The following is a 13,276-nucleotide window of genomic DNA, read 5'->3' on the forward strand; positions in this document are numbered from 1 at the left end:
GCATCCCTTGCCAAGTTCAGCTCCAGCCTCATCTTGGCTTTCCTGACCCCATCCCACCACAACAGGGCAGCGTCCCCGTACTCTTCCAAGGTACCTCTCCCTGCTTCCACTGCCTGTGCATTTCCTTCTTGCCCTTTAGTTTGACCAGCCAGTCTTGACTCAGCCATGACAGTCTCTTGCCTTCCTTTCCTGATTTCATACACCTGAGGTTCAAGAGCTCTTGTGCTCTATGGAAAGCATCCTTAAAGATCTGCCAGCTCTGTTCTGGTCCCTTGTCCTGGAGGACAGTTTCTCAGGTGGTCCTATTGACTAAATTCCTGAAGAGCTGGAAGTTTGCCTTCCTAAAAGCCAGTCTTGACTCAGCCATGACAGTCTCTTGCCTTCCTTTCCTGATTTCATACACCTGAGGTTCAAGAGCTCTTGTGCTCTATGGAAAGCATCCTTAAAGATCTGCCAGCTCTGTTCTGGTCCCTTGTCCTGGAGGACAGTTTCTCAGGTGGTCCTATTGACTAAATTCCTGAAGAGCTGGAAGTTTGCCTTCCTAAAATTCAGGGTCCTGACTTTACTCTTTGCCTGCCCCATATCCCTCAGGACTGCAAACTCTACCAGTGCATGATCAGCCCAGGCTGCCTCCAATCTTGACGTCACCAGTTAGCTCACATGCATTGGTGACCAACAGGTCCAGTATCGCATCCTCTCTGGTAGGGCTGTCTATTACCTGGTGCAGGAAGTTATCCTCCATGCACTCCAGGAGTCTCCTGGATTGCTTACTCAGAGCAACAGGCTGAGAATCCTTGCTAGCACTTTGTCCCTCTAACCTTGGCATGTCGTCCCGTGGCTTGTCATGGGCAAGCCTGGTATTATTCCATTCCCCCTTCAAGTCTAGTTAAAACCCCTGTCAATGAGCCCCAATAGCTTGTGAGCAAAGACCCTCTTCCCCCTTTGAAAAAGGTAAATCCAATCTGATGTCAGCAAGCCAGGTGCCGTGTAGGCCATCCCATTATCAAAAAACCTGAAACTAGCAGTGACACCAGTCAATGCAGACATGTATTAATAGACTGGACCCACGTGTTTTTCCCTGTGTCACTGCCCTCAACTGGAAAGAGAGAGGAGAAAATAACCTGTTCTCCAGATTCCCTTACCAATCATCCCAAGGCCCTGAAGCCTCTTTGGATAGCCCTTGGACTACACGTTGCAGCTTCATCACCACCCACATGGAAGAGCACTAGTGGGTAACAATCCAAGGGCTGCATGAGGCTAGGAACTTTCCTAGTAATGTCCTTAACCCAGGCCCCAGGGAGGCAGCGGACTTCCCTAAGAGAAGGGTCTGTTTGGCATATTGATTCAGGCGATTAAGAATCACTGGGTCTCATCCTTTCACTGTATCTTTGTCCAGACATATACATTTTACTCTTAAGTTTATCCAAAGACATTTTAAGAACGGAATTAAAGACGGATACATCTTACATGATTTTTTTCCTAATATGCTTGTGTATAATCTTAAAATAGGAGATGAAATAACAATTGGTCACCATACCATTCCAAATAGACCTGAGAATGAAGAAAAATATCAATTCCTACTTTAAGCAATTTGAAGCCTTCGTAGTGTACATTCCAGTACATCACTTGGTATCCATATTATCAGAGTTCTTGTACTATCTCACTTTTCAGAGATCTGCAATTGTTTTCTATTGTTCAGTTAATATTGTTCTTTATACTCTCCCACAAATACTTATTATGAGTGGCAAAGTATAATACAATATAAAATTTTAATAATATCTTTGATGATCTTCATACTCACATTAGGTTAGCTAGGAATGAGCCTTTGCATAACTGATAACTACGCTCCATTTCCCACCAGCCAGGAAATACGAAATTTTGTCAATCAGAGAAGTCAGAATATGGATATATCAAAACAGAGCAAAAAATTGCCTTTTTTCTGAATTGGAACCTCTAATCAATCACCTCTCAGGTACGAAAAAAAAATAAAATCCAAACAATTCCATATGCCAGACCTGGAAAAAACATGTTAGTCCACCATGTCATGTTAACAGCCAGATTCTACCACCCTTAGCTTTACACTGCAAGAAGTTTATTTGTGGAGTTAAGAATGCCAAAATGCAACCGTATTTAAATATATATAACTAAAAATTTAAACTGAAGTACTTCAATTCTTAAAGCCTAAGCCAAAAGCAGCTTGAAAGTAGTCCAAGACTATATAGTCAAGACTTAATTGTTGATGTTTTGTCAATGACAGTGGAAACATTCTGGATCCAGTGCCATGTGATGTTTTCAGTAGATGATTACAGAAACAAAAATCTTTAAAATGGGAATGAATTATAACACATCAATGTCCATATATGTAATACTTTAAAAGTCCTTATGTGGGACAGATGGCATCAAAATTACATATATTTTGCCATTAAACTACTACCATTGTTACCTGGTATTTTGGTAATTGAACACAAATAAGCTCGCAGATTGATTAAATAACAGCCCCATTTTGGAAGCAGTAATGCACAATAAATTTACACAAACCAACACAAAGTATCTATGCAGAGCACAAAGATACACAATTGTGTAAAACACAAAACACCTACCTCACCAAGTCTTTATATAAAGCTTTTGTAGTTTCTAAGTATGGGCCAACTACATCTTCAAACTGGCAAAGAGCTCCTCCAATGCAAAGATGCTTAAAAAGACAGAACAGAAATTCCTTGCGATCCAATTGACTAAATAAGTCGTAATGGTCTGAATCTTCCAGAAGCAAGACCTTGTGAAACAAGAAAATAACAAAGAAGTCAAATAGACAAAAATTTCTTATTTGAGATTAAGTTTATAAACAATGCAGCTAATTTGCTGTGTGCCCCACAGAGTTTACATTAACATTTACATAAAATATATGAACTAGGGGTGAAAATGAATAAGCAATTCTCTCTAAATCCTTCTTCCAATGAAGCAATTATGTTCAAAATTTATAGATACAATATAAAGCAGAATCACTGTCAGATTTGTGTCCACAAGACATAAGGAAAGATTTTTCAAGAGTCTTCCCTGGTTAATTGTCCATCACGTTAATGAAACAATCAATAATCTGAAAATAATCTAGCTACATTTGGTATGTTGACCACTGCCAATTAGTTTGTCTTTGGTAACTTAGCCTACATTTGCTTTTCTACTCTAAGTTTACACAGTTGTCTCACATTTGTAAAGGAATCCCAAGGATCTCCCAGAGGGGATCACTCAAACTTACACCATTTTTTACTGCAGATTCTAGTAAGCCTTTATCTGTAGCCTGGATAAGCCAGACATGCTATCCAGGTGCCTCCATGTGTCTCACCTGCCTTTTGCTGCAATATTATGTGAACACAGAGGACTTGCTAAATTAGTCCCAACACTGCGCACTGTAAGGGTGGACAGAAATTGTATGGTTACAAGATGTCTGAGTCACATCAGCCAAAATGCAGATGCCAACCCAGGCAAACTGGTCAAAGCCAGACATGAGCTTACCACTCTCTGGCTCTCTCTATCGCTACACAACCTGAGTAAAAAAGGGTCTGGGCAGTAACTGTTGTTGATGGCCACCTCGTACATATCCCAATGCACTTCTTGGTTGAAGCCAGAGAAGATGTGGCAGGTAGGAAAGAAACATGGAGTTTTGCAGCTGAGGGCCACCTTCTGGCACCAGGAGATAGACAGTTTGCTGCCCCCTACAGTCTACTGTCCCAGGGCGCTGACTAGTTCAATCTGAAGCTTTAATGTCATCCCTGGAAGATTTTGACTCTTAATTCTTTCTGCCATCTTAGGCCTTACAAGTAGGAATCACGTTCATTTCAAACATATGTGAATCCTTCAACATGCAGCTTGCAGGCACACACATCCCTTCCAAGGGAAGGAAAATGGAAAGAGACTGAAACTCCAATGATGTCTTATTTTAAATGTTGCCTCTAACTTTTCTGCATTCGATATACTTAATTTTCAGAAAACATTTCACACATGCCCAACTTAAAAACAAATACACAGTATTTTGAACTGCTAGGCTACAAACCACATCTGAAATTCAAACATGAGCTTGAGTCCTCTCCTTTTCCCAGAACTTTACAAGACAGACCAGTATTTCAGGCCACATCCTGTAACCAGTGTCACTGGTTCAAACACACTGCCTTCAAAGGATTCGCCAAGTGCAAATGAGTGCAACTCTATAATTATTAAGTACTTATGATGATTATATATACAAGGAAGAGCAAAATCCAGTTCTCCCACACTATGCTTTGCTAATGCTAAACAAACACAAGTAAAAAAAAATTGGTTTAGCTTATGAAGTCAAAAGAAACACTTACAGTGAAGACATAAAAGTTGATTAAGAAGGTGCCACTGTTAGAGAGATTCTTTTTCAGAATAATCTGCTCTGTAACACCTCCACTGGAGTATAACAAATAGTTTTTATCTTGCAGGCCTGTTCAGGAGTTATATTTAGTCCTTTTCCAGTGTTACACTGAAAAATAGTTTCCCTTTTCACAGTTTCCTTTCCTTTGTTTCAGTGAAAATATATGAAGATGCCTTTCCTTAAATGCCTTCGCATATGATAAGGTCAACATTTCTGGCCAGGAATGCTTCAGGATGTAGCTATTGAGTACATTCAATTTCATCAACTACCTGGAAGGTTGGGTGAACCCACAGCTCTGGGTATCATGGCAACTTTCCATTAGCACCACTTGTTTTCCCCTCCTAGGCAAATGAGTAGCTGCATTTCCCCCCATACTTCCGACCCAAGCACTGACTACCTGAGACAAGGGTGGGCAGAAGAAGGTTCTACCTTCTTCTCCCACCCAAAAAGGAAAGAGGGCCCACCTAGAAAACAGCCATTGCTTTCACACATTCAGGCACTGCAGTGCTTCAGTCATTTCTATCACGTGGCTATCAATGCCCATTTTTACCATGGAAAGTATGTATTGTCAGGAAAAAAAAATCTGAAAATTGTGCCCTTACAGTACCTAATAGAGTATGAAAAAGTATAAGAAATTATTAATTGCTATACTGACCTTCCTTAATTCATCAGAGATGAGAATATCATCGTAATAGTCATCATAACATTTCACAATATCTCCAGTTTCTCTAACAATTCCTTCAGAGTATAGCCGATCAAAAAATGACATGGAAATCTGTGTACAGGGTACCACCATAGCTTCAATTTTTGTCACTTTGGAATCTGGAATACATAGAAAGGCTTCACTCCATATCTCTTACAATAAATAAAATAGGAGGAATTCCATGTACTAATGGTTTTACAGTAATTTGTAATTCCATACAGTGTGGAAATAATCAACTTCTCTAAATGGTTGTGTGTGGCATATTCTTTAAAAAAATACAGATCACATAAGTATGACTCAATCATGCAGTCCCTCAAAAAACAAAGAAAGCTAAGAAAGAAACAAGTGTAAGGAAAACATTAAATTCATCTGAATGCTACCTTCCAGTAAGGCTCATGTGTATGCTCCCCCTGTTGGCAATACTATCAACTAAAACAAGTAACAGATGAAACACCATGTAAACTCAACATCACATTAGACCAAATCCTTAGAAAATCATATTCCACAGATTAAGCCTTAAAGAACCTGAGGACAAATACCACCAAACTTGGTGTGATGAAATCAGTAGCTGCTAACAGCACCCCACAAAGTAAAAGACAAAACAAACACAGTCCTGATGAATTTTTGGCTGGTTAAGTATTATATCTGAACTTTTTGAAAAGTTATTCTGTAGCTACTGTAAGCTTTGTTAACCAGCTATTTCAGAAGATGAAAAAGGTACCATCAGCACTTCCTGTATGAATCAGGACTCTTATCTCTGTAATCATTAAGTGCAGAGTACATTTTTCTATAATTTTTCAGTGCTTGCAAGTCATCCAAGGCTTGATCCTGTTGCTCACAGACATCTAGTGCCATTTGAGATGCTCTACAGTATTTTCCTTAATGAGGTATCAGTCCATAAGGGCACATATCTTCTCTATATACAGTGTTACATCTACAAATCTGTATGCATGGTGCTAGATAACTTATGGCACCTCAAATGGCACTAGACTCCATGTTTAAGAAGCTTTGGACTCAGTCCAGTTCCATCTGCTCTCTACAGTCCACGTGTTCAGACCAAATGTTAAAACATATCCTCTACTCATCTCCAAATCGCCCTTAACATCCTTCAAAGTGCTTCTCAGTGCAAGAGGGAAGAGAGCATGCATGAGCGTGAGCAAAAGTGAGCATGCAACACAAGGGCAATGAGTCTTGGCAGAGCTAATATTCACAGCATTCCATCTTTCCATGACTTTACTCTCATCTTTTCTCCTCTGTAGGTTCCCTTGATGGGAGATGGGTCAACAACATCAGAATATTAAAAGGCTTTTGACCATAAAATTAAAGATAAAATTAAGTGGTGTCCTGACAAGCTGACCTAAAGGATCACTAAAGACTAGTTTTTAGGAAATGTCAAAATTTCGCTCTGGATGACAGTATTTCAGTAACAGAAATGTGCGAAAAAGGTATGTATGAACCATGATGCTTCCAAGAGCACCGAGCAAGCGTAGAATAGCCTAAAATTTCTCTTGTCCCCAAAAGGGACACTTCCAAAAAGTCCTTGGGATTTCTCCCATATTTTATTACATGGAGATTATTTATTCATAGGTTAAGCAGGACTGGCATTTTGCTATCTAAACCCTGCACCACCTATCTCAACAACACTAAGAAAAAAATTAAAGAGAAGTTACAAGTTGATGGCTTGAAAATGTGTCTACTTAAGCTAAAAATACTGGCATGAAACTTTATAATTATTTTATTGGGCCAATGTGATGTAAAGAAAATTGGCTATAGAGAAAAGCTCGGCATTTAATTCCTTAGCTTCACATCTACAGTGTGTAGTATACCTTTTATTAAAAAAAAAGGTTAGGACATTCTCCTACCTGTCCACATACTGACTATTAAAAAATAATCAAATTATGTAACCAAATCACAAGTCAAAAAAAACATGACTTACAGCCTCACAACCTAAGAACAAAGGGATACTTATTTATTTATTTATTTATGCTTCCTCCCTCCCTCCCTTCCTTCCTTCCACCTCACCTCCAGACTCCTCTAACTTCTAGTCCTCCAGCTTCCTTTCACAAGGATAGAATTTTTATTTTATAAAAGAATTAATAAGAGGTAAATCAACCCCTAACATAGAAATTATTTTGCAAAGACCTATTAATCAAAAACTGAACTAAGACTAATAAAAATCAGATGTTAAATGACTTGAGAAAGAAAAGAAGTCTTACATTTTCCCAGTTATCGAGCTCAAAGTATACGAAATTGAGCTATTTATAGGCCTTCAAATTATTAGGATTTTGTTGGGGGAGGGGAAGGAAAGAGACATACTTGTGCTCTGAAACAAGATTTTGTGAAAACTTTCATCAGGGGAAAAAAAAAAAATCAAGAGCTTTGTAATCTATTCAGTAGTTCAGAAAACCAAACTATAAATGGGAAAGCTTAAATATACTGGAAGCTCCTATTCTCCATTTGAGAGGTGAGATTTGAAATTGGAGATTCAGAATTTCCTGGAAAAGAGTGACCAGTTTTAATAACACTGTAAAAGTGAGCAATAAAATACAAAGAAGAAATGCCTTGACAACTCTGCAAGTGGAAAACAAAGAGCTGAGAAGTACTGAAGCAGATTAAGCTTCTTATAACATGTAGCTCTGGAATATCTATACAGTGCTGCCAATATACTTTTAAATGAACATGTTGAATATCTAGTATGGGGCAGATAAACCCCTGATTGGGTATATTTAGAATTCCTCCCAAGCTTAAGAAAGATTTTTACCTCAGGGAAACCTCTTGCAACTTACTACTTACAAACCAGTTTCTATAGAACATACACAATGCAAATTCACTAAAAAGGTGGTATTTCAAAAGTAAAAGGTGCAGGTTGATGATTTATAGGTTCAAATGACATCTAAAATTTTTGCAAATGATAAGCTATAATAGTAGTCTAAAAAATTGCTGATTTAAGATTACCTTCCAGATTTCAAAACCCCATTCCAAAGACAGCAATCATTAGAGCTTTAAGTACAGACAGCAAGTCAAGAATCTTTCTTAGGCAAATACTAAATTTTTATTTACACAAAAGACAGTAACCCTGTCCCTTTGAAGATAACTTTTCAAGTGTTAATTGAGCTTAAGCAGATCCAGTCCTGCCTCCCCAAGACTGCTGACAGGTGGAAGGCCAGTCATGTGTCCAAGGAAAAACTACTATTTATTTTTCATTGCAGCTATTTAAAAATACAAGACTCAAGACCTAAGTCGGTACGCATCAAATTTGTTCCTCTTGCTGCTTCTATTTTAGAAATATGAGAGTAACAGATGAAGGGGGGGCTTAACGCACATGACAGAACTCTCAGGTACTCTGCCATGCAGCCAGGAAGAGAGGAAAAATATCCCTACAACAACAGGCAAAAAATTGTGACATGAGAATAGGTAATTAAGTATCTGTCTGACCAGATGAAGCAGACTAGAGTGTATGTGTGTGTATTGTTTACATAAAATGTTAAATTTCAAGTAAAGTTAAAGCTGGAGTCCTTGAGACAATGTTACTATTGTGGGATTCTCCCAGGAATCCCAACAGGTGGGGAAGCTAGGGAGAGAGGTACATGTTGCATTCCTTGGGGACCCCATGTTTTATGCCACCTTTTCATCTAACAGATGGAGACGGAGGATATTAAGGTCTGGTAATATTAAGGTGAGGATGAAAAGTAGTCAAGAGAAATAAAAAATGACATTAGACACAGGGAAAAAAAAGTAATGAAGAACTTCTAGATACAGATTTTAGGAAAAGGAGATAGACAAGTAACAGAGAGGAGGTAGAGATAAATATGAAAGTGAAATGATGTCCACTGAATTAAAAAGAAAAATAAATTCTTAATGAGAAGGTGAAAGAGGACCACAGCCTGGAAAAAGACAAAAGGGTTATGAAAATAAACACTCTTGTAAAGTAATATTATATTGATGTCTTCTATAATGCTGACATCCATAAATACTTTCTGCCCAACCTCATGGAGGAGAGAATAGAAGGGAGATTTCTAAGAACCTATCTAAACCCCACTTACATTATGCATCCAAAGTATCTCCCCCCTGCAAAAAAACCCTAACAGATTTGTTTGCAAGAGAATAAATACAGTATTTGAATCAACCTGGAGTATGTAATTTTCCTCAGATTTTCTAAAAAGCAAAATAAGCCCGTTTCCAGTATTTTCTTTCAAGAACAGGAACTTGTTTTAAAAAGAGTTACTCCACAGTGATAAGTAAATGGTATATCTGGATTAATATATCAGCATGTCTGAAGATGAAAATAATAGATTATTTTTTTACCTCCTCCTACTCAAAGCTAATTCTTACTATATTTTAAAAAAATGCACATGAAAACTAAGTGTAGAAAAATGTGCCAACATTCCTCACCAAAAATAGGCAAAGAATGGGAAGATGAAATTTTAAGAGCAAATGGGGTATACCAGCTGTTCAGGATTTAGAAAGGGAACCCTTCCAGTCCTCAGAACAAAATGCATTACTTCTGTGCTGAGGGAGATTGAGCAGAATCAGGAGTTAAGCTGGGATACTTGGCAAGTGACCCTCCGCTCTTAACATGAGGTATGTAACCTACTGACCTTCACTAGAGGGACTGGCAAGTCACAGGCTAGACAGATAGCCTAAAAAAATTCTTGCCTAAAGCAGGAAAAGGTTTACCCATGGTCTGAAATATATTTATTTTCTTTCTGTTTGCCAGAGTGAAAAAGAGATACCTGAGGGGGGGACTTGAAATTTTTGCATCTTATATATTTCAATTGTTTTAACAACCAGATACAGTGTTTGGAAAATGGATTTTGCAGGCAAAAAGGTGGCAATGTCTAGTGTCATTGTATACAGTGGGGAAAACCTATGCCAATTCCAGACAGCTGAAATTGAAAAGTTAGAAAATTCCCAAAGCTCCATTAAATATTTACACTCAGTAAAGTATCTGCAGACAAACCAAAAGAACTGAGGACTTCCCGCTACGCCCTTTTAAAATATTCTTGGTAAGGAAAATCACTTTGGCAATATCAGAGTTCGCATTATACATAAAATCCCATTACATTATCACATGCAGTTTCCATGAAATTTTGTGCATCATTTACCTAATCAAAAATACAATTCCAAAGTGGTGCCATAAAATGATATGCTATTTGCTTTTGGTCTTTCTCCTTTAAGTGTCTCATCTCCATCTACAGACGTAATCAAATGTTATAATCAAAAGTTAATGATCCAGCAACAAACTAGAAGTCAACCTTATGCCATGATTGCAGCTAGAACAACCTATCGCATGGCTCTCTTTCTGCACCTAGATCACTTCTGTTGTGCAGATAGCATATTTACACAAGCTCAGCAGTGTGCTCTATCTAATCTTCTGCTCTCTCAACTTTAATTTGTAACAGAGCAATAATCTCAGATCTGTGCTAGATTAAAGTGGTTGCATCTATAGAAGAGTGTCTTTCTCCAAATATTATCTGAAGCAGTTAGTACTATAATTCCACAATTAATGCAGTTGATTATGTCTGGATATGTGATCAGGTCAACCGAATGTCACAGGCCATTTAAAAAAACTTCTAGTAGCTTGGTTTATGGATTGATGCAGGGGTCAAGGGAAAAAAAGTGTAAAATGTGACAATTCAGTAACAAAGTAGGTAAGAATCTTTTATTATTATTTAGTAAAAGAAGTAATTCTTTAAGATATTTCAACCAGGTGAAGGTACACATCTATGAACCATCATTATTACGAAGTGCTAAATTAGAGGAAAATAGTTACAACACAGACTTTATAATTTAAGACTAATTTATTCTAAATTTACCCAATGTTGTCCATTGTCCTGAAGCTGAGAGCAATTTCAAACTGGAGTTCACATTTTGGTCATTAAAAAATGCCTATAATATTCAAATAAGAGAATACAAGTTAATGAAATGAAACATAAAATCATCATTTATAGTGCTTTAGACACTTACAAAGCAAATTATAAGGATCCAATTAGTAAGTAGATTTTGTATGGTCTTTCAGTTTGGATACTAAATATCACACCACCAAATACATGTTTCTGTAACTTTGTGTAGCCGGTGTCTTTTAGCTATTCAGGATAACTTCATGTACATATTTATATATGCAATATTAAGGTTTTACAGTAAAGCACTTTTAGTCCAAGAACACACAAAAAGGTTGTATGAAACCCTTGGAGGTATAGAAAATGGAAGAGATGAAACAATTCTATCTCTGCATGCAATGTTGTTGGAAGTAAAAAACGAAATGCTAAGTATGCTTGTAAAATTTACATTTTGTAAATAAATTTGAAGCTTGGATAAGTGTAGAGACACACAAAAATTATTAAACAGATACAGAAGAAATCCATAAATTATTGAAGGGGTGGAGAAGATGTTCCACAGTAAGATTTGAAGTATTCAGTCTTCTTATCAATTAAAAAAAGGAGACATGCATAGTAATGTTTGTAGCTGACATGTTTAAATGATAGATAAGCCAATTAAGAAAATCCACACTGCATACAAGCAGAGTGAATAATCATTACAAGCTGCTAAGAAAATGATGGATTTTTCAGTCTCTGCATCACCAAATCTCTTTACCACCTCTCTGGGATACAGACAGATCAGACTATGTAATGTAATGGCCCCTTTGTTCTCAGTTAATTCACTGCCACTGAGAGTTCATCATCTCATAGTGATATTTTTACATTTTTAATTCAAAAGAGACAAGCATTGAGAAGGCAAACGCATATTTTGTAAACTTCAATCATTTGAAGTGTCATTCAGTGGGAGATGAAATATTGGTGGTTTTCTGTGTGAATTTCTTTAAAATACAGAGAGGCTGAATTCTTTATCCAGGATAACAATATAAAATAGACATACAGCAAATGAAAGAGTTGTTTTTAAAACAATAGATATAAAAACCATACTGTTTTTTAAACCACAGGTGGGTTTTTTTTCTATCTGCACATAGATGAACAGGTTTGACTTTGCACACAACAAAAGTGAAGGACACAAAATCAGCAAGAGGCTTGACTCTCAAAAAGCTGAGAGCCCAAAATTCCAGTATAAAGCAATGGTATCCAATAAACTTTAAAAATATTGTATTTTTAAATGTATGGTGCATATGCACATCTAATTGCACGGGTATTTACGGTAACAAAGAAGTAATAGCTGTGAACAAAGGTACCAACTGCATGTACTGTTTAAAGTCTCTCCCTGTGTGGGCTTCCCAACATCAAATGCAGTGGCCAAGATCAGCATCCAGTTCAGATTGCCATTCTTGGAAATCTTGAATGACTAAATTGTTCCCTCTTAAAAAAGAGTAACATTAGTACAGACTAAAATATTTTTACTGGACAATACAGTTAACCCACAAAGTAGGACTTGAGCACCCCACCTAAATCACCTACTTTCAAGGAGACAGTGTGCAGGAAAATAGCATGTTAACACTGCTACAATGCTTGCCATTGTGCAGTTTTCCAATAGCTATAATTCCATGAAAAAAAAAAAGTCAACCTAAAATATAAAGAACTTAGAAGTACCATAACAAATTCATCCTTTTGATAGGGCTTAAACTGCTGGTCAAAACCGAACGCTTGTGCTGTGATCCTGCCTTGCATGGACCTGAAATGGAAAAACGAGATGAAATATTCTGCAAACATACTAGGAACTTAGTCACTCTGCAAATTTGCCTACACTACATAAAGTCGTATTCTGACCAATAATTATATTTTTCTTTTTTTAAATTCTCACTTATAACCGCCTCCCACCACCACCTCCCCCCACTCGGAGGAGTGGGGGAGGCACAACCGCTGCTCAGGCGGCATCACAGCAACGCTGCGAAGCGACCATAGGCTCGGCTAACTCTGGAAAACGAGGATAAATGCCTTGCACCTCAGCACAAGCGTTTTACGTGCCGGAAAAATAACGAGGAGACTTCTAATTAAAGGGGGGGAAAAAGAGAGACACGGACCCGCACCACCACAGAGCGGGTGCCCTAAGGGCGCAGTGACGACCCCAGCCCTCAGCACCGCCCGCCTTTTCCCCTCCCGCCCGCCTCTTATCGCTCCCCACCGCCCGCAGAGAAGCGCCTCTCGCAGCAGGCTTTTCCCCTCGCACCATTTGAGGAATCTGTCCCGGATGTCCCTGTCCTCCAGGCAGGGGAAGGCTTTCTGGGGCAGGCAGCGGAA

General features: G+C 38.1%; 1 protein-coding gene across 1 annotated transcript; it reads right to left on the reverse strand.

Annotated features, from left to right (window-relative positions):
• Positions 1-2,600: 2,600 nt before the first annotated feature.
• On the reverse strand, positions 2,601-13,270 carry LOC104613940 (chromosome unknown open reading frame, human C11orf70; the record flags this gene model as incomplete). The annotated part of the gene is made up of 5 exons (XM_010293340.1): positions 2,601-2,773; positions 5,043-5,209; positions 10,907-10,979; positions 12,629-12,710; positions 13,206-13,270. Coding segments are annotated over 5 exons (560 nt in total), but the record flags the coding sequence as incomplete, so codon positions are not given.
• Between the last annotated feature and the right edge of the window lie 6 nt (positions 13,271-13,276).

Source organism: Phaethon lepturus, unplaced genomic scaffold, assembly GCF_000687285.1.
Source record: "Phaethon lepturus isolate BGI_N335 unplaced genomic scaffold, ASM68728v1 scaffold378, whole genome shotgun sequence".
In the NCBI taxonomy this organism is placed as follows: Eukaryota; Metazoa; Chordata; class Aves; order Phaethontiformes; family Phaethontidae; genus Phaethon; species Phaethon lepturus.